The sequence below is a fragment of the Macaca mulatta genome, chromosome 1, assembly GCF_049350105.2.
Source record: "Macaca mulatta isolate MMU2019108-1 chromosome 1, T2T-MMU8v2.0, whole genome shotgun sequence".
In the NCBI taxonomy this organism is placed as follows: Eukaryota; Metazoa; Chordata; class Mammalia; order Primates; family Cercopithecidae; genus Macaca; species Macaca mulatta.
This window is the reverse complement of record NC_133406.1, coordinates 122,882,603-122,904,516: the sequence shown is the minus strand read 5'-3', so window position 1 is coordinate 122,904,516 and position 21,914 is coordinate 122,882,603. Positions and strand designations below refer to the sequence as shown.

Below are 21,914 nucleotides of genomic sequence, written 5' to 3'. Positions count from 1 at the left end.
TGTGAAAATGAATGAAATGACTTTTATATATTATTGTTTCTCATTAGTTTAAAAGTATAGTTTATTGAGCATTTTACATGCCAGCCTGAAAGTAGTGGGTATATTTACAAAATTGTTTTCGGGTGTCATTTCTTGAGCCCAGTTATCAATTACACATCCTCACCTGTTACCTAAGACTTTAGGATAGATTCTGTGGAAAACAGTCCTTGACTGAGGCCTCAGACCCTTTGAAGGCTGTTACTACTCCTGTGGCACAATTTTCTTTGATTTAAGGCGATAATTTCCTTTTTTAAAAAATGTTATTTTATTTTTATTTTTTAACAAAACACACCTGTCATGGGAAGGACTATAATTTTCTAACCTTAATACTGAGAGCTACCACTGAAAGTGTTCTCTCCTGTTCTCCATATCTTAAGAACAACTTTTGGTACAAGTTATACAAGTAGTTTTTTTTTAAAAAAAGAGGAAATTAAGTAATCTGGAGATTACAAAGAACAATGCAGGTGTTGTGTTTCCTTTTGACTTTTTAAAATGATCAACCTATTACGTATATCTCTTGGCCTCCCCTTAGTGATATTGCTGTTACCATTAAAAAATATTAGCCACAATCATTTATTCAGCAAGTGTTTTCGGTATTATGTACCAAGCATTTTGCTAAGTATTGGAGATTATTAGTGAATGTTACAGAAGATTACTTTTGTCTATTGAAAAATTAAGATCTTAGACTCACATCTTAATATTTTTCTTAAAGTGTATTATTGTGTTTGGAGCCAGATTCCAGGAGTCTTAGATATACCTTTCCACCTATGGGAGGTTCTGGTACAGGCATTTAGGTCATTGGCATTTTTTAAGAATTCAGATAAGTTACTGGTTTATCTTTCCCCATTTTTGTTTTTTTTTTTCCTAAGATGTATTTAATATCATTAATTTATGGTTTTTTTTGTTTGTTTTGTTTTGAGATGGAGTCTCGCTCTGTTGCCCTGGCTGGAGTGCAGTGGCATGATCTCGGCTCACTGCAAGCTCTGCCTCCTGGGTTCACGCCGTTCTCCTGCCTCAATCTCCCGAGTAGCTGGGACTACAGGTGCCTGCCACCACGCCCGGCTAATTTTTTGTATTTTTAGTATAGACGGGGTTTCACCGTGTTAACCAGGATGGTCTTGATCTCCTGACCTTGTGATCCACCCGCCTCAGCCTCCCAAAGTGCTGGGATTACAGGCGGGAGCCACTGCACCTGGCCCTAATTTATGTATTTCTAACATACGGTCTGGGTTATCTGGTATAAGGAAAATGGATGCTGCAGTCAAGAATAGGTTGAGGCAGACATCCGGTCCAGCATGACTCAGGAAGTTTGGAGTGCAGGCGTACAACTCTGCTTATTATGTAACCATGCCATGTGAGGCGTATTAGGTGATCACCCATGTGCGTTTGTGCTTGGCTTGGAGCCACTGTTGTCTGTGAAAGGTATAATTACCCTGTTAACATGGTACATAAGGCTCGTGCCAAGGCTCGCTCATCCCTAGAGAGAGAGAGAGAGAGAAAAACCATGTTGATACTGTCTATGATTCCTCTAGTGTTTTTCCAACTACCTGCCACTCACCCGCCAACTCTCCTCAGACCTCAGTTAGAACCTGACATCTGGAAATAAGAGACAAATATTTTGAAGCTTTTTGATAAGGAATCAGGCTTTGGCATCTGGAAAGAATGCCTGACATTGTGTGAAGTTGAGATCTGGTACATTTGTATGTACAGTTGGCCCTCTGTATCCATATGTTCCACATGTGCGGATTCAACCAACTGCAGGTTGAAAATATTCAGAAAAAATTTAAAAAGATGATTATGTTTGTACTGAACATGTACAGACTATTTTTTCTTGTCATTATTTCCTAAAGAATACAGTATAACCACTATTTACATAGCTTTTATGTTATATTAGGTATTATAAGTAATCTAGAATTATTTTAAAGTATGGGAGAGGATGTACATGGGTTATATGCAAATACCACACTATTTTATATGAGACTAAAGTATTTGTGGGTTTTGGTTTCCAAAGGAGGTCCTGGAACCAATTCCTCATGGATATCAAGGAACAACTGTGTTTATATTTAGCCATATATGCATATACATATTTACATATGGCTATATATGGTTATATCTGTATGTTTATAATGTTATACATGACTTTTTTCCAATTGGCAGTCAGGTGGCATCTGATACAGAGTTTGTATGTGTTTGGTATATATCTGTTAAATATAATAAATGAGAATTATTTTTCTATTTGTGATGTCATTAATAAATATGTTTTCGTGACTAGATTTTTTCCCTCTACATAAGAAGGTGGTAACACCCTGGGTAAGGTGAACATTGAGCCTCTGGCTCCTTTTGAGTGCTGTTGGTATTAATGTAAATTAATGGAATTTTCATAAAGTGCAATTTACTTGTATCAACTAATTTATAGTGCATATTCTTTGATGCAGCAATTCTTCTAGGGATTTATCCTTGGGAAATTCTCACATCAGTGCACAAAGAAATGTTCAAGAATGTCCCCTGAATCTATAACATGACATATTGTAAATGACCTAGATGTCTGTCAGCAGGGGATTAGTTAAATAAATGATATATCCTATCCCAATATTTACAAAGGGTTTTTTTGTTTTTGTTCATTTTGTTTTTGGTGCTGTGAATCTCTCTGGTTACTCCTAAAAGCACCACACTGTTTTAATTTAAAGGTTATTGGCTTACGCCTGTAATCCCAGCACTTTGGGAGGTCAAGGTGGGCGGATCACGAGGTCAGGAGATCGAGACCATCCTGGCTAACGTTGTGAAACCCCGTCTCTACTAAAGATACAAAAAAAATTAGCCGGGCGTGGTGGCAGTCGCCTGTAGTCCCAGCTACTCGGGAGGCTGAGGCAGGAGAATGGCGTGAACCCAGGAGGCAGAGCTTGCAGTGAGCCAAGATCACGCCACTGCACTCCAGGACCTGGGCAACAAGAGGGGTCTCCTGTCTCAAAAAAAAAAAAAAAAAAAAAAAATTTAAAAAGTTATAAGTGTACATAAGTCTTAATGGATGATATTACTGAATGTCAGTGTAACTGCTAGTTAGCTTTGTCAAATCTTAACATTTTCTTATTTTAGCTGAAGATTACCCTTCTTGAGGTAAATTCCTAAACTGAGTTGAACATTGTCATTCTCATTACATGGTTTTATATTTCCATAATGTGTATTTGTTGATAAAATTATATACAGTTTTTCATGTTTTTAAACATTATGTATCATTCTGCAAGTTGTTTTCCCCTTTGTGTTATCTTTACACTTTGATGTTTGGGCTCTGGTTCAATTATGTAATTATCCACCTATTCAATGATTAAACCTCAAGTTATTTGTATATTCCCCTGTTGATAGATTTTTAGTTTTTTGTTGTGGTGGTGGGTGTTGTTGCAGAAACATTCTGTACATATGTTCTTGGGCGCATGTGTTTTTTTCCAAGGTAAAAATTTAGAACTGTAATTACTGGGTTGTAGGGTATGTTTATGGTTGACTCTAAATTTTTTTGTTTATAGCCCCTGAAGTGGTTATTATACCAGTTTATACTTCCACCTGTGTCTTAACAAGCCATGATACTGTTAGACTTTAAAACTCTTTTCCAGCCTGACGTCAATTTGTTTGTACTTCCCTGATTACTAATGAAGTGAAATATGTATTTTTAACATATTTATTGGCTGTTTGAGTTTCTTAATCTTTGATGCTTGTTCAATTTTTTTTGCTAGTTTTCTTTTGGGTCATTGCCTTTTTCTTATTTATTTGTAGAAGTTATTTGCACATTCTGGATGAATTCTGTGTTAGTTAATATGCATTACATGTTTCCTCCTGTGAGTACCTTATTTTTATATTTGTTTATGATGTTTTTATTTTTACACAAGTTTGAAATTTTAATATATTTAAAATTGTTAATATTTTCGTCTATGGTCTCTACTCTGAAGTAACAGTTTCCTGTATTTTCACTTCTGGTAGTTGTAAAGTTTTGTTTTTCACACCTAGGGATTTAATCTACTTGTTGATTTTTGTGTATGATGAGGTGGGGACTGAGTTTATATTTTTCCATATGGGTATCTAGTTGTCCCTGTGTGACTTATTGAAGAGTCTGTTTTTTTTTGTCATGGATTTGTAATGTCATTTCTGCAATATAAATTTTTTCATATATTCATAGATTTGTTTATGATTTCACTTGGCTCTTGTGTATATTTCTGTTGGAATAATGTGCCATTTTGTTAAGTATAGCCTTTAGATACATCTTGACATTAGATGGTGTGGGCTTTTCTACCTTGTTCTTCAAAATTTTTTGCCCTTAATTCTAAACTCTTTCATAAGCATTTTTTTTTAAATTCAGGTAAAGTTCATTTAACATAGAATTAATCATTTTAAAGTGAGCACTTAGTAGCATTTACAACGTTCACATGTTTGTGTAACCACCACCTCTATCTAGTTCAAAAACATTTTCGTTACTCCAAAAGGAAACTCTGTAACCATTAAGTGGTTACTCTCCACTCCCTTCTCCCTGCTTCCCCCCAGCCTCTGACAACCATCAGTCTGCTTTTTCTATAGATTTACATGCTCTCCATATTTCACATAAATAGAATCATGCAATCTAAGACCTTTTTTGTCTGGGTTCTTTCACCTAGCATAATGTTTTTGAGGTTGATCATACTGTAACAGGTAACAGGTATTAGCACTTCATTTCTTTTTTATGGCTGAGTAATATGCCATTGTTTGTGTATATGTGATTTGTTTATACATTCATCTGCTGTTGGGCATTTGGGTTGTTTCTACCTTTTGGCTATTGTGAATAGTGTTGCTGTGAACATGTGTGTGCCTGTATTTGTTTTGAGTACCTGTTTTCAGTTATCTTGGTTATATACCTAGGAATGGAATTACTGGGTTGTATGATAATTTATGCGTAGCTTTTTGAGGAACCACCAGACATTTCTGTAGCAGCTGAAATGTTTTATGTTTCCACCAGCAATATAGAGGTTCTAATTTCTTTATATTCTCTCTAATATTTATTCATTAAAAAATTATATCCATCCTAGTGTGTGTGAAGTGATATCTAATGATGAATGAATGAATAATGATGAATAGGAATGAATAATAATGTTGAACACATTTTCAGGTGCTTGCAGACCATTTGCATTTTTGAAGGAATGTCTATCCAGGCTTTGTCCATCTTTTAAATTGGTGGTTATGTCCTTTGCACAGAAGTTTTTAATTTTGGTGAAGTCCAATTTATCTGTTTTCTTTTGTTGCTTGTGCTGTGGGTGTCATATCCAAGAATCAATTGCCAAATCCAGAGTCATGAAGATCTACCCTAGAGTTTTTCTTAAAATTTTTAAGAAGAGTTTATGGTTTTAACTCTTATTTAGGTTGTTGATTCATGTTTAGTTAATTTTTGTGTATGGAGTGAGATAGAGGTCCAAATTAACTATTTTGTTAGTGGATATCTGTTTGTCACAGCACCATTTGTTGAAGAGACAGATTTTCCCCTATTGAATAATATTGGCACCCTTACTGAAAATCAATTGGCTATAGATGTATGGGTGTGTTTCTGGACATTCAGCTCTATTCCATTTATCTATGTGTGTCCTTATGCCAATATACACAGTCTTGCTTAATGTAGCTTTGTAGCAAGTTTTGAAATTGAGAAGTGTTCCAGCTTTGTTAATCTTTTTCAAAATCGCTTTGGCTATTTGGAGGCCACTGACGGTTCCTTATGAATCTGAATATTGGCTTTTCAGTTTCTGCAAAAATGACTGTTGGAATTTTGATAGAGATTACATTGAATCTGTAGATTGTTTTGGTACTATTATCATTTTAATAAGAGTAAGTCCTCCAACCATGACCACAGGATATCTTTCCATTTTTGAGGTGTTCTTTAATTTTTCAGCAATGTTTGTATCAGCGTACAAGTGTTTTACCTTCTTCATTAAATTTATTCCTAGGTATTTTGTTCTTTTGTATGGTATCAAAAATGCAATTGTTTTCTTAATTTTTTTTTTTTTTGGTTTTTAAATTTCTGGTGTATAGAAGCACAACTAATTTTTAGTGTTGATGTTATGCACTGCAATTTGCTAAATTCACTTATTAGCTCTAGTAGTCATTTTATGAATTCATCGGGATTTACTAGATATAGGATCATGGCCATCTGTGAAATGAATTAAATTTACTTCTTCCTTTCCAATTCGGATGTCTTTTCTTTCTTTTTCTTGCCTTGCTCTTGCTAGAACTTCCAGTACAGTTTCAAATAGTAGTGGTGAAAATGGGCATCCTCGTCTTACTGCTTATCTTAGGGGCAGAGCTTTCTGTCTTTCACCATCGAGTATGATATTAGCTGTGAGTTTTTCATAAATGCCCTTTATCATGTTGAGGAAATTCTCTTCTATTTTTAGTTTGAGCATATGTCCCTTCACTCTATTAATGTGATACAGTACATTCATTGATTGATTTTCTTATGCCGAACCATCCCTGAATTTCTGGGATAAAGTCTACTTGCCTGTGCCTGTAGTTCTTTTAATATGCTGTTGGATTCACTTTGCTAGTATTTTGAGGATTTTTGCATCACTATTTATAAGAGATATTAGTCTGTAGTTTTCTTGCGATGTCTTTGGCTAGCTTTGGTATCAAGATAATTTCTGGCCTCGTAGAATGAATTAGGAAATCCTTCCTCTTCTGTTGTTTTTAGAAAAGCTTGAGAAGGATTGCTGTTAATCCTTCTTTAAAGGTTTGGCAGAATTCACCAGTGAAGCTATTTGGTTCTGGGCTTTTCTTTTTTGGGTGGTTTTGGATTCCTGATTCAGTCTCCTTACCTGTCAGAAATCTATTCAGATTGTCTTCTTGAGTTAGTTTTTTTAGTCTGTTTTCAGGAATTTGTAACTTCATGTAGATTATCTAATTTTTTGATGAATAATTGTTTATAATATTCTTTAAATTTTTTTTTTTTTTTTTTTTTTTTTTTTTTTTTTTTTTTTTTTTTAGCGTTGGGGGTCTGTGTTGCCCAGGCTGGAGTGCAGTGGTTATTCACAGGTGTGATCATGGTGCACTGTGCACTGCAGCCTTGAACTCCTGGCCTTAGGCTGTCTTCCTGCCTCAGCCTCTTGAGTAGCTGGGACTACAGGTGCACACACCAGACAAACCGGGCCATAAAATTCTCTTTTAATCTTTTATATTTCTGTAAGGTCAGCCACAGTGTCACCACTTTTATTTGTGATTTTAGTTATTTGCATCTTATCTGTTTTTTTCTTTGTCATCTAACCAGAGGTTTGTCAATTTTGTTGATCTTGTCGAAGAACCAACTTTTGGTTTCCTTAGATTTTCTCTCTTGTTTTTCTATTCTCTGTTTTATCACCACTCTAATTTTTCATGTTTTTGTCTGTTCTTCAGGTTATGGGCTTAGTTTGCACCTCTTTTTCTAATTCTTTAAGTTGTAAAGATTATTGATTTTAGATCTTTTAAACGTAGGTATTTACTACTATTAATTTTCCTCTGAGGATTGCTTTTGCTGCATCTCATAAGTTTTGGTATGTGTTTTTGTCTTCATTTATCTGTATTTTCTAATTTCCCATGTGATTTCTTTGACATATTGGTTGTTTAAGAGTGTGTTGTTTAATATTCACATATTTAAGATCTTTCATTTTCCTTCTATTATTAATATCTAACTTCATTTCATTGGGGTCAGGGAAGATACGTTGTATGATTTAATCTCTTTAAATTTATTGAGACTTATTTTGTGGCTCAAAATGTGGTCTGTCCTGGAGAATGTTTCATGTGCACTTGAGAAGAATGTCTGTTCTTCTATTACTGGGTAGGTGCTCTGCATATGTCGGTTAGTCTTCTCTTTCCTTATTGATCTTTCTAGATGTTTTAGCCATTATTGAAAATGAGGGTATTGAAGTTTCTGTTATTGTGACTTTGTCTGTTTCTCCCTTCATTTCTGACAATGATTTCTTCCTATATTTTGGGAGTTCTGTTGTTTAATGTATATGTTTATAGTTTTTATATGTTCTTAAATTGACTTCCATAAGTATTTTAGAATCAGGTTATCAAGATACCATCCTTGTGCCTTCAGGTTTCACTTTAGTGCTTTCTGTTGGTGGAACCTAGTAGGAAACCATCTGACAAAAGAAAGATGTAATTTGCAGAGTCTAAGCCCTAGCATCATGAGCTTAGATGACTGAATTTGGAATTATATAGAAGAGTGGATTTGGGGTTGAAAATTTTGGTTTACTTACTGATGCTTTCTGGCTGTCTGAATTTTAGTGTATGAACTTTGATTAGGTCTTGATAAGCAGTCAGTGGAACAGTCTATGAGGGACCTCTTCCTTGTAGAATTGGAATTGAATAGCCAGCAGCTCACCTCAGACAAAATGGATGCCTGTTGGAATGGGCCATTTCTCAGTAGAGCCTTGCAGAGTTTTATGACTTGTGTAGTCTGAGGTTTTTGCCCCAGGTGGATGAGCAGGAGGGCATCTTTCCAGTAGTAACAGAGACAAGCTCTCTTAACCTGTGCTGGAGGATATACCAGTTCTTAACTCAGTCATGTGATAGACTTGCCAGGAGAAGAACCTATATAGGTGAGTTCCTTGCTAGGTTCCAGGTCTCTTCCTAGATTCCTGACAGTGCCTTCTGTCTGAATGTGTAATAGTAATTGTGGGCTGATTGACTGCCTTCCTGCATTCCACTCTATTCTTATCTATAACATATTCAGAGTAACTTGGAGTTTTAATCATGTAGGTAGGATCCTTCTCTATTTTTCAGGGACGTTGTGATGGATTAGAGTTTTCTATTCTGTATTGTTTGACTTGCCTTAGCAAGAATTGAAGGGGCAGGGTGATGCGTTAAAGGCATGTGCTTAAGTTTTATTCCCAGAATACTTTTCCATTTGTATTACAAATAATTACAGGAGAGGAATCCTGGATACAGAGAGTAGACAGCAATTGTAACACATGCAGAAAAGGTATTTATTGGAAGGATGTTAGGTTGCTTCAGAATTGACATAGAAGTCTGAAGAACTAGGCTTAGTAAATAGGCATTAAGTGAAACCAGATACATAGAACCACTGTCAGCGCTGCTGATTAATGAGCATTGGTTATGGCATTGCTACCTCTAGATACTGGATGTCTCTGCTTCCAGAGTGATTTCTTAAATTGAGTCCTTGTTTCTTTACAGGTATATAGTACCAGCCTTAGCATCTCATTGCTTACACATAGGTGATAGGCAATACCTTTGCTGCTAGATGTTAGGGAGATTAAGTATCTTAATTTTTTCTGGCTTCTGTAGGAAGAGGAGGGATTCTGCTACCATTATACTAATTAATTCCTGAATGTTTTGGCAGCTTAAGAAACATAAAGGAAACTGAAAGGAATCCTGCATTTTATTACAGTGACTTGTAATAAAATAAGGGGATGAAGTTTTTATTTGTGCTGTGCTATTTAGAAATGTAGATATAAATAGACTTTCTAGACTCCATCCTTTCGGCACTTTCCGTTCAGGGGTTTAAAGTAGGGGTTGGTACTGTTCACCTGAGAGGGAGCTTGGAAACATGGGGACATTTTTTGGTTGTTAGAATGATGGGGATGAGGGCACTATTGCGTTTAATGAATGTGGGCCGGGTATGCTAAACATCCCATGGTGCCTTGGTGTTTCTGCACAATAAATAATTGAATTATCCTCCTCATAATGCCAGTAGTGCATTTAAGAAACACCAGGTTATATGGATCATTTTGATGAAGGACTAAAAGTTACTACTAGCTTCCTTTGCTTTACTGTCTGCACCCTCTTGCTGATGATGATTTCTCATTTCATTGCTTTGCTGTTTTCTTTCCTTTGTTCAAGGGACTTGATTCCTTTCAAGCTCCAAAAGTTTTATTTTTAAAGTCTGGCTTTGGCTGGGCTCAGTGGCTTATCCCTATTATCTCAGCACTTTGGAGGGCCAAGGTAGGAGGATTGCTTGAGGCCAGAAATTGGAGACCAGCTTAGGCCACATAGCAAGACCCTGTCTCTAGAAAAAAATAAAAAAATTAGCCAGATGTGATGGCACACACCTATATTTCCAGGTACTCGGGAGGCTGAAGTGGGAGGATTGTTGAAGCAGGAGGCTGTAGGGAGCTATGATTGTGCCCCTGTACTCCCACCTTAGTTATAGAGTGAGACCCTATCTCTAAAAAGAAAACAAACAACTGTGAAAAGGTGCTGTGTAGCATGGGAGAAGATATTTGCAAATCATATGTCTGATAAGGTATTAATATCTAGAATATATAAAGAACTCCTACAACTCAATAACAACAAAAAACCTGATTTAAAATTGGGCAAAGGACTTGAAAAGACATTTTTCCAAAGAAGATGTACAAATGGCCAATAAACACATGAAAAGATGCTCAACACCACTAATCATTAGGGAAATATAAAGCAAAACCACAATAAGATACCCCTTCACATCTGTTAGGATGGCTGTTTTAAAAAAAACACAAAGTAACAGGTGTTGGAGTGGATATGGAAAAATTGGAAACCTTGTGCATTGCTGAGGGGAATGTAAAATGGTGTAGCTGCTGTAGAAAACAGTATATTGTATTCCTTTCAGCAGTCTTTTGTAGCCAGTAGTTGTGATTCTAATAAAAGTAGCAGTTGGTTTGGGACTGATAGTGATTGTTATGATTTCAATTGGGTAGTGCTGACAGTATGTGGTTCTTGGTATCTGTGAGGACAAATTGCATAAGCTATCTCATTTCTGTCTTACATGAGTGATGTGGATCATTCCGTATCAGTAGGTTCAGTAATGCAAATGAAGTACATTTAAAACAATGTAAAAGGTAGTAGTAAATGCAAAAGTATGGAGGTAAAGGTGTGCCATTAGTTTTTGGGTTTCAATGCTCGGAACTCAGGGTTGGCGGCTGTCTTAGTTTGCTTGAGCTTCCTTAACAAGGTACCATGGACTGGATGGTTTAAGCAACAGACATTATTTCCCACAGTTCTGGAGGCTGAGAAGTGATGAAGATGCTGGCTGATTCAGTTCCTGGAGAAAGCCCTCTTCCAGGCCTGTAGACTGCCACTTTCTCTGTGTATCCTCTCATGGTCTTTTCTCCATGTGTGCTTGTGAAGAAAGAGACAACAGCTCTCTTTCTCTTCCTTTCCTTATGGGGCCCCACCCTCACTACTTAATCTAATCCTGATTACCTCCCAAGGTGGGGGGGTGTCGTCTCCAAATACTGTTATTTTGGGAATTAGGGATTCAACATATGAATTTTGGGGGGACACAAATATTTAGTCTATAATGGAGACAGTCTGAGAGATAATATCTTAGTAACAAACCAGATAAATCTAGGCTGACCACAGAAACAAGTTGTCAGTTTGGAGAAGCCAGACAGAAAGGAAAGATGGGAGCCGATAAGACAAATTAGAGACACATGAAGAGAGGGAAGGTTCAAAGCCTGAGAATGGGATGGCAGAGATTTGAAAAATTATCTGTAATAACAAAGAGTGATGGCTATAACAATTTTGTTTTGGGGTTCTTACTGCCTTAGATATATGTAGGTAGGGGAGACATGGTAAAAATGTTGTATCAGGCTGTTTCTTGCATTGCTATAAAGGAATACCCGAGATTGGGTAATTTATAAGAAAAGAGGTTTAATTGGCTCACAGTTCTGCAGGCTGTACAGGAAGTATGGTGCCAACATCTGCTTCTGGGGGAGGCCCCAGGAAGCTCATAATTGTGGCAGAAAGTGATGGGCCGGGGCAGTAGGCATCTAACACAGTAGAAGCAGGAGCGAGAGAGTGAGTGGGGAGATGTCACAAACCAGGTCTCATGAGAACTCACTATTTTAAAGACAGCACCAAGCCATGAGGGATCCATCCCATGACCCAAACACCTCCCAACAAGCCCCATCTCCCCAACATTGGGGATTACAATTCAACATGAGATTTAGTGGGGTCATATATTCAAACTGTATCGGATGCCTGTAGTACTAATAACAGCTTTGGGCCAAGGGCTATGCAAACACTGAATGGGTGATGTTATACTCCACAAGAAAAGAATGAATAGTGTACCAAAACCTTTTTAAAAATAATGTTTACAATAAATTATTTTAATGTCTTCACAGATAACCCATAATGACTTTTTGCTTTGTACTGGTGGTGATTTCTGATAATCAGCATCCTGATGTATCAGTGCTGTTTCTGACCTCTTTTTGATGGTAACTTTTGATGAAAATATGCAGATTTTTGGTAAAGGATCTTTACAGTGATCAGAAATCCACTTCAACTTTTATCCTTTATACTTCAAAATGTCACTGAGAATGACTACTTAAAATACCAAATCACTATCTAAGACACCCCCCCCAAATCTCATAAAATATTGAAGCTAAAAGAAAGAACGAGTTACTGTGTACATGATAGTTTCTTCTTTTTTCTTTGGGTTTTATACCTTTTTCAATTTCTGATTTGTTACAGCAGCGGTCCCCAATCTTTTGGGACCAGGGACCGGTTTCATAGAAGATAATTTTTCCACGGACAGTGGGTGGAGTGGGGGGTGATGGCTTCAGGGTGAAACTGTGTCACCTCAGATCACCACAAGGAGTGTGCAACCTAGATCCCTCACATGAGCAGTTCACAATAGGGTTTGCGCTCCTATGGGATTCTAATGCCATCGCTGATCTGACAGTAAGGGGAGTGCAGGTGGTAATGCTTGCTTGCACAGCTCACCTCCTGCTTGCCAGCCCAGTTCCTAACAGGCCCTGGACTGGTACTGATCTCTGTGGCCTGGGAGTTGGAGATCCCTGCATTACAGGAAGGCCAGGCCTTATTTTGTTTAGAAACTGTATACTGGGATAGTGATTTTTAGTATTTTTTCATTATATATTTTAAAACTACAACAAAGTAAAGGTCTTATAAAGTTTGTGCCTTTTTTCTTTTTTTTGTCTAATTGCTCTGCTAGAACCTGTAATAGATTTTTGAGTAGAAGTGGTGAGAGTGGGCATCCTTCCATTGTTCTTGATCTTAATGGGGAAGCATTCAGTCTTTCACCCTTAAGTATGATGTCTGCTATAGGTTTTTAATAGGTGCCCTGTATCAGATTAGGAAATACCCTTGCATTCCTAGTTCGCTGAGAATTTTCATCAGGAATGGATATTGAATTTGGTCACTAGTATTTCTGCATCTCTTGATGATCATGCGGTCATTCTTTTTTAGTCTTTTAATGTAGCAAGTTGTTACATTGGTTGAGGTTTGAATGTTAGACACCCTTTGGTAATTATTCTGTAATCCTAAAAGTAGTTTTCTGTGTTTATGAGGGATATTTGTTTGTTTGTTTATTTATTTATTGTATTTGTCTGATTCTGGTATCAGAGTAATGTTGGCCCCAGGAAATGAATTTGGTTTTCCTTTTTCAGTGTCCTGAAAGAGTTTCCATAGAACTGGTATTGATTTCTACCTTAATGCTTGGTAGAATTCATCAGTGAAATAATCTGAACTGGAGTTTTCTTTGTGGAGAGGTTTTAACTATACATTCAGTTTCTTTAATAGATACAGGCTGTTAAGGCAATCTTGTTCTTGAGTTCTCTTGAGTAGTTTTTTTTTTTTTTTAACAAGGAATGTAAATTATTGAATTTTTGATATAAAGTTGCTAATAATAGTTTCTTACTATCATTTGAGTATTTGTAGGATTGTAATTATATCAGTTCTCTCATTGCTGATATTGGTAATTTGTGGTTTCTCTTTTTTCCCTTCTCTTATCACTATTAGAAATTTATCAATTTTATTGATCTCAAAGAACTAGCTTTTGGATGTATTGGTTTTTCTCTTTTCTTCTGTTTTGAATTTTATTTCTTGTTTTGCTTTTATCTTTATTATTTTCTTTCTTCTTCTAACTTTGGGTTTAATTTTCTCTTTTTCCATTTTCTTAAGGCAGAACCTGAGGTTCTTGATATAAGATCTTTTTTCCACCTAATGTAGATTGGTTAACGCTATAATTCTCTCTTTAACTTTTCTTTTTTTCTTCATATTGGCTATTAGTGCTATGAATTTCAGTCTAAGAAGTACTTTAGCTTTATCTACAGCTTGATGTTTCCATTTTCTTTCAATTCAAGGCACTTTCAAATTTCACTTTTTAAAAAATGGCTTTATTGAGATATTATGCACATACCACACCATCCACCCATTTAAAGTATACAATTCAATGGTATATTCAGAGTTTAGTATATTTAGTATATTCACAGTTATCTGCAGTTATCACCAGTCATCTAGTTTTACTTTTGATTTCTTCTTGGACCTGTGATTATTGAGAAGTGTTTTACTGAGTTTTTAAATATTTGGAGACTATCCAGATACCTTTATGTTACCTGATTTCTACTCTAATCCCATTGTAGCAAAATGCATACTTTCTATGGTTTGAATACTTTTAATTTCATTGAAACTTGTTTTATGGCCTAGAAATTGGTCTGTATTGGTACATGTTCCATTTGCATTTAAACAGAATGTATATTTTGTTACTGTTGAGTAGAGTGTTCTGTAAATGTCAATTAGGTCAAGTTGGTTGATAGTGTTGTTCAAGTCTTTTATGTCCTTATTGATTTTCCTTCTATTTTGATCAGTTATTGAGTGAAGGATGTTGAAATTACCTACAACATTGTGAATTTGTTTACTTCTTTCATTTCTATCAGTTTTTGCTTCAGGTATTTTGAAATTTTGTTATTAGGTATGTAATGTTTATCATTGTTATAGTCTCTTGACATATTGACCTCATTAATATAAAGTGACCCTTTTTATACCTGCTCTAAAAGCTACTGTCTGATTTAATATAGTTGTTCTCCCTTAAACTTTGTTGAGTTACTTTACACACTGTAAAATTTACCCATGTTAAGTGTACAGTTAGGTGGGAGCTATGCCTCCTATATATAGGCCGATGATTTCCAAATCTGTGTTTTCAGGCTTTGACATCTGAACCTATGAGCTTTGTTGACTTTTTAAACTTAACAGGTCTAAAATCATACAAATTCATCTCTTTCTCACTCCTTCCGTTTATTCCAAATCACCCTTTCTTTTCTTTATTTTTGGTTCAGTTAATGTCACCCCTTTCTATCCAGTCAGTATTGTGAAAAATCTATTATTGTTAATTCCTTTTCCTTCTCATGTTGAATCACTTGCCTAAATTTCTAGCTTTCTAAGCTCTCTTATGTTGGTCCTTCTTCTCCGTATCTACTTTAAATGCATTTTATTAGGTTCTTGTCATTTTTTGCCTGGGAGGACTGCTGTGACCTCCTGACTCCTTTTCCTACTTCCAGCCTTATATCCTCTCCCTTTCTACTCCCACCTTGCCCCAAGTCAATCCTGAGGAGGCATTCTTTCCAAGATTTAAGTACAGTCATGCCATTTTCAACTTGAAGTTCTTTAGTGCCTTGCATTTTTCCCCAGGCTGCATTGTTGGCTCAATTAATGATTGAGCTTTTGTCTTCTCTAGCTTCCTTGCTATGCTGTCTATCCTACTTTACTGCACTCTCCCCTACACTGCACACTATGCATTAGTGGCCATACCAAGTTAATTGCTAACTAGTATATTGTGTTACTACTTCTGTGTCTTTGTATACTCTGCTTTCTTCATCTAGAATGCCCTTATTACTTGATCTGCATGGCAAACTCTTACTCTTCTAGTTTTTATTTGAAGATCATGTATTTCTTTCTCTATTTCCCTATGTAAATCTGCTTTCAAGTCATATACTTGTATGGTTAACAAGTGACTATTCTTTTCTATGTATATCTTACCTCTTCTGTAGCTGTCCGTGGTATTTACTTTCTCTTTCACACATTTTGTACTCACTTTGTTTACGTATTCATTACATTGTGAACTCTTGTGGGCAAATCATGTGTCTTATTTTTCTTTGTATCCCTTGCCTTTCACATTTGGTAAATTTTATTATTGAGTTAAGTTGAAATTACTTGAATGACAGATAACCTTTGATTTAATCGGAAATTACCATAAATGCAAACTGCAATCCTTTGAAAACCCTAGTTAGAGTAATCTATAACTGCTTTCTACAGAAACAAAATCTTTTAATAGCCAAATAGGTGACCTATACCTAACTAAAGATAGAGACAGTAAGTTTGTGTTGATGGTCCATGGCTGCATTATTAAAATGGGAGTGCTAAAGCACTTAGTGTTTTGTGGGGGCCACATGACCAAAGTAATTGGATTTGGTATAAAAGCTTGAGGTTCTGTGGATTTCTCAGTGCTTAACCTTAAATCTTTTTTAGCCTCTTTCATGTGGCCAACCAATTACTCATATTGAGAAACAGTTGGGCTTCTTCATTAACATGTTGTTTTAGGAATGGGATTACTGTTAAGCAGTGGTGATCCCAAATGTGATACAGTTTGTCCTGTTTGGCTTTTAACTACAGTCAGGACACTGGAAAGTATATGATTCTTAAGATGATAACCTTCAGAAACTTTAGATCATGTGTATGACAGTATTATTCTGTGCAAGTAGAATATGTTTATTTGCTGTTGAAAATCATCTTAGACCAGATTTGTAAACATCTCCCTTATAATAACACCATTTTAATTAACCTCTTGCTTATTTTCAAGTTTAAGGAGATCTTCTTTTTATTACCTCGAAAGCATGGCATTTCTTTTCGGAAGGTCTTAAATTCCTTCAGGCACTTGCCACTAAAGCAGTGTAAAATGCTGTTGTTTCATTATTTTTTTCTCAACTGGCTCTGTCCATTTGTTAATATATAAAGGAAATTCCTGGTAGTTCCCTTTTTTCTCGTTGGTTGAAATAGGGTTTTATGGCTACCCTTAGCTGCAAGGGCAGCTGGGAAAGACTTGATTAACGTAGACGGATTATGATCTGTTCTCTAGGGGTAGTGAGTAGCACAGTGTTTTTCTGTTGGCAAAATGTGGGGCTGGGATTGGAAGGCCCTTGGGTGGTTTCTGCCTTGGATATCTTATTTAAGACTTCATTCAGCACGATGATGCCCCTGTCTGCCTGAGTCGCCTGAACAGATCAGCCCTCATGTCATTTTCTCGTGGATTCATTCAGGGGCCAGCCTAAGTTCCCTACCCTATTCCTCCTACATCCATCCAGTCTGTCTGTAGGCCCCATGGATTCTTCCTCACTGATGATTGACCTTTTCTGTTGCTGACTGTTTAGCCTGCTTCACCTCCCTCTCCTTTTTCTCTCTCATTTCTTTTATCAGCACCTTCTCAGTGCTAATAACCCATTTTTTCCTCTAGTGTTTAACATTTTATTGCTAATACTAGATAATATTAGATTGTGAATTTTTCTTTTGGCATACAGGTTTATGATTTAACACGTGCTATTCATGTAACTACCATCATAATTATGTATGTAACAATTCTATCATTAAAAAAAAAAAACTCCCTTGTGTTATCTCTTTATAGTTAGCCCATCCCTCATTCATAACTCCTGGCTACCCCTAATCTATTCACCATCCCTCTTTTTTGAGAATGTCATATAAATGGAATTATATAGTATACAACCTTTTGAAATTGGCTTATTTCACTCAGATAAGAATGCCTTTGAGATCCATTCAAGGAGTGTGTATAAACAATTCACTCCTTTTTATTGCTGAGTAGTAGTCCATAGTGTGGACATACCACAGTTTTGTTTAACCATTTACTGTTGGAGGATATCTGGATTGTTTTCAGTTTTTGCCTATTATGGATTAAGCCGCTATAAACATTTGTGTATAGTCCTTTGTCCTCCATTTTTTTCATTATGGCAAAATACAATTAACATAAAATTTACCATCTTAACCATTTTAACGTATACAGTTCAGTAGCATTACTATACAACCATCACCATCATCCATTTCCAGAACTCTTTTCATCTTGCAAACCTGAAACTGTACCCATTAAACAATAACTTCTCATTGTCCTATCTCTAGTCCCTGGCTACCACCATTCTACTTTTTGTCTCTAGGGTTTTGCCTTCTTTAAATACCTTCTACAAGTAGAATCATACAGTATTTGTCTTTTCGTGACCAGCTTGTATAAAGCTTTTCTTTCTTTCTTTTTTTTTTTTTTAATGATCACAAGTCTTTATTTCTTTGAGATAAATGCCAAGAAGTGCATTTGCAGGATTCTATGTTAGTTACATCTTTAGTTTTTTTAAAAAAACCACAAACTTTTCCAAAGTGGAAAATTTTACACCATTTTACATTCTTACTAGCAATGTTATAAGTTCAGCCATCTGCAAAGTTTGAATTAAATTTCTGGAGAAATGACCCTATTGACTGTTAGGTTAGGTGTTTACCCTTAGAGTAGTCTTCGTTGGTTGGTTGATTTGGAAAAGAATGGTTTACAGTAAGTACTACTCTTGTATTCATTCCTGTGGATTGGGGTAGATATAGAGGGAATATTGAACTCTCTTTCACAAAAGTGGGGCTGGGTAGGAAACCGTGTAGGTGTCCATTGCAGTAGTGGTTTTCAAACCTGTGTGCACACCAGAATCATCTGAGGAGCTCTTCATTATGTAGATTCATGGGTTTCATATAGACCTACTAAATTGGAATCTGGTTTTAACAAAGGTTCAAGAGAGTTTTAAGTAGTCATGCCCACATCTGTTGGGAATGTTACATTATAATATCTATGCACTTTTGAAAGTTTAAAGGTTTTAGAAGCATATGCTGTACTATATAAATGAAAAACTTCCTGTTCTCTTATCTTTTCCTCTTTTTCTTTGGCCTTATGTTTATATTTTTGTCTCTTCTCTGATACTTATTCTATTTTTATTTTCTCTCCTCCATTTAGTTTTCACTGGTGTCTATTTTTTGCAAGTGTCTATGGATAAGTTACTGTTATCTCTGTTCTTAGTATGGAAATTGTATAAAGAGATTATAAAGAGAGTTTGATCTTAGGCATTCAGGGTTCCTCTTCTTTCTCATACCACATCTGAATGTCTCTCACTGATAATTCTTTCCTTTTAATAGCAAAAGTAGAAAACAAGTTCCTGGGTTTAATGGAGAAACCTTTATGTTTTATATTTAAAGGTTGACATTCTTAAGTAGGCTCACTCTTATGTTTTATTTCCTCCTTTTCTCACAGGGAAGAAGAAGAACGTCTGAGAAATAAAATTCGAGCTGATCATGAGAAGGCCTTGGAAGAAGCAAAAGAAAAATTAAGAAAGTCAAGAGAGGAAATTCGAGCAGAAATTCAGACAGAGAAAAATAAGGTAGTCCAAGAAATGAAGATAAAAGAGAACAAGCCACTGCCACCAGTCCCTATTCCCAACCTTGTAGGAATAAGTGGTGGAGACCCAGAAGATAATGACATAAGAGAGAAAAGGGAAAAAATTAAAGAGGTAATAAGCTGAGTTTTGTGATATGGAGTGTTTATGGATTTGTATTTGGATATAAACAAATGTATATAATCTATGGTATCCTGATTTTGATCTTTTTGTTCTTGGGTCATAGTTGTAGTATAGTTTCCAGGTTGGTGATAAGGACTAGAACTCTTTCTTGTTTTTTTTTTTTTTTTTTTTTTTTTTTAAATGTTGATTATGATGTAATTATTGGGCACTTAAAATATTTTTGATACGATGTTTAGATGGTTAGTGCCACTCATTCTTGTTCAGAGATCTTTTGAAATTCAGCATTTTATTAATAATATATCTGTATATAACTTACCATTGTCTAAGCAGTTTCTTAAATGTTCAGTTACAAAGCGACTCTGCTAGATACTATGTAGACCCCCTCATAAACGTGCTTCTAAAGAGCTAGCATTGTATCTCCAGTTTTTTAAGGAACATGTCATGATACCCCTCAACTATACTGTAGATTAAAAACACATTCCTTCCAAAAAGTCTCCATGGATTGAAAAATGGGAAAGAATTGATTTCAAAATTCTTTAAATTTATTTAGCCTCAGAAGTCTTTCAATTTGTTATTCTGTAATTACTTAAAAGTAAAGAGGATACCAGATGGGAAACATCTAGCGAATATTTGAGTTAAACTTTGTTAATTAGAACTCCTAAAAATTCTGGTTGGAGTTTGTGATTATACTGCCTATGAAGAAAAATATTTTATCAGAGTGTAATTGTACCAACAATATTTGAGAAAGTTTAATTATTATAAAGTAAGATAAATTTAGTTAAAGTAATCAAATATCTATTTGGATATATTCTAGTAATGGATATGGAAGGTACAGCAGATGTTTTAAGCTTAGCCTTATGAATTATTATAAAACCTTGACCTTGATGGAGTAGAAATAGAGCTGTGCTCTGATTTTACCTCATGTCTAGAGTCTGTTTTATATGTAGACTACTTAAGGCACTTCCTTCAGACAGTGCTGGGAGAGACAGTGATAGATTTTTTTTTTCAGATGCCTGACTTGCTTTTTTTCAGATGTCATTACAATGTACTGAAATACTTTTTTCAAATACGTAATAATTCAGGTGGATAACCATGTGTGTTCAGGGGACCCCCAGATGATCCTCAGGTTCAGTGATTCCCCAGAAGTACTCACAGAACTCAGCATATAGAAATATGTTTTAGTTTGCTGAACTTTTATCCTGTTATTTTACTGAAATAAATTATTTATTCTTACAGCTTTTTTGTAGATTGCTTGTGATTTTTCTTATACATAGTCATGTCTTCTTTGAAGAGGTACTTTTCCTTTTTCCTTCTTGATTTTTATACCTTTTTTTTTTCTTGTCGTACTGCAGTGGCGAGGAGTTCTAATACATTGTTGAAAATAAGTGGTGAGAATGGACATACTAGGTTGATTCCCAACTTTAGGGGTTAAGCATCTAGTCTTTTGCCATTAACTATGTTGTGTCAACTGTAGGTTTTTAAAAGATGCTGTTTATTAGGTTGAGGATGTCTCCTTGTAGTTCTAGTTTACTGAGAGTTTTATCATGAATGAGTGTTGAATTTTGTTAGATGCATTGTCTTCATTTGTCTCTAGATTACTGTGTGATTTTTTTCCCTTTATTCTGTTAACATGGTAAATTACATTGGTTTTTGGATGTTAAATTAGTCTTATATTCCTGGGTTAAACTCCACTTTGTTATGGTATAGTATCCTTCTTAGATGTCGCTAATTTTTGTTAGGGAATTTTGCATCTGTGTTCTTGAGATACATTGGTCTTGAGTTTTCTTGTAATATCTTTGCTGATTTTGGTGTCTGATTAATGCTGGCTGCATAAAGCAAGTTGGGAAATGTTTAATGAATAGTATGCTGTTAAATGAATAGATTTTTGGTACACCACAGTCTACTATTATATAATTCATCTGATATATAATTATATACTCTGCTATTGTGTAGCTTAGAACTCCTTGGGTTGTAAAACACTCAGCTTAAACTAAGTGATACAAATAGTATTTATTGGTTTAATGGCCCTAAACAAGGGCTTCGAGTTTGGCTGAATCCAAGCCTGTAGATATTATTGTGAGTATTAAGCATCTGTCTCTCTTTCCTTTTGCTAGTTTCTCCATGTTGGCAGAGAGCCATTATCAGCTCTAGGTTTATATATTACGCAGATCATGATATTGCAGAATAAAAAAGTCCCTCTATCTGCTGGTGTCTATAACAATGTGTAAAAAGAACTTGATTGTTCCTACTTGAATCACATGTATCCACTCACTTTGTCTAGGGCAGGGGTTGACGGCTACAACCTGTGGGCCAAATTCTGCTTGCTGTCTGTTTTAAAAATAAAATTTAGGCCGGGCGCGGTGGCTCACGCCTGTAATCCCAGCACTTTGGGAGGCCAAGGCGGGCAGGTCACGAGGTCAGGAGTTCGAGACCATTCTGGCTAACACGGTGAAACCCCGTCTCTACTAAAAATAACAAAAAAATTAGCTGGGCATGGTGGCGGGCGCCTGTAGTCCCAGGAGGCTGAGGCAAGAGAATGGTGTGAACCCG

At 35.8% G+C, this 21,914-nt stretch overlaps 1 protein-coding gene across 2 annotated transcripts in view; it reads left to right on the top strand.

The window, feature by feature from the left end:
- MAN1A2 (mannosidase alpha class 1A member 2) overlaps positions 1-21,914 on the top strand; it is a 160,340-nt gene that overhangs the window by 10,404 nt on the left and 128,022 nt on the right. For both annotated transcript variants that reach the window (XM_028844502.2, NM_001261288.1), the window contains 1 exon segment: positions 19,100-19,355. In XM_028844502.2, the coding sequence (XP_028700335.1) occupies positions 19,239-19,355 (117 nt within the window). In that variant the 5' untranslated portion in view covers positions 19,100-19,238.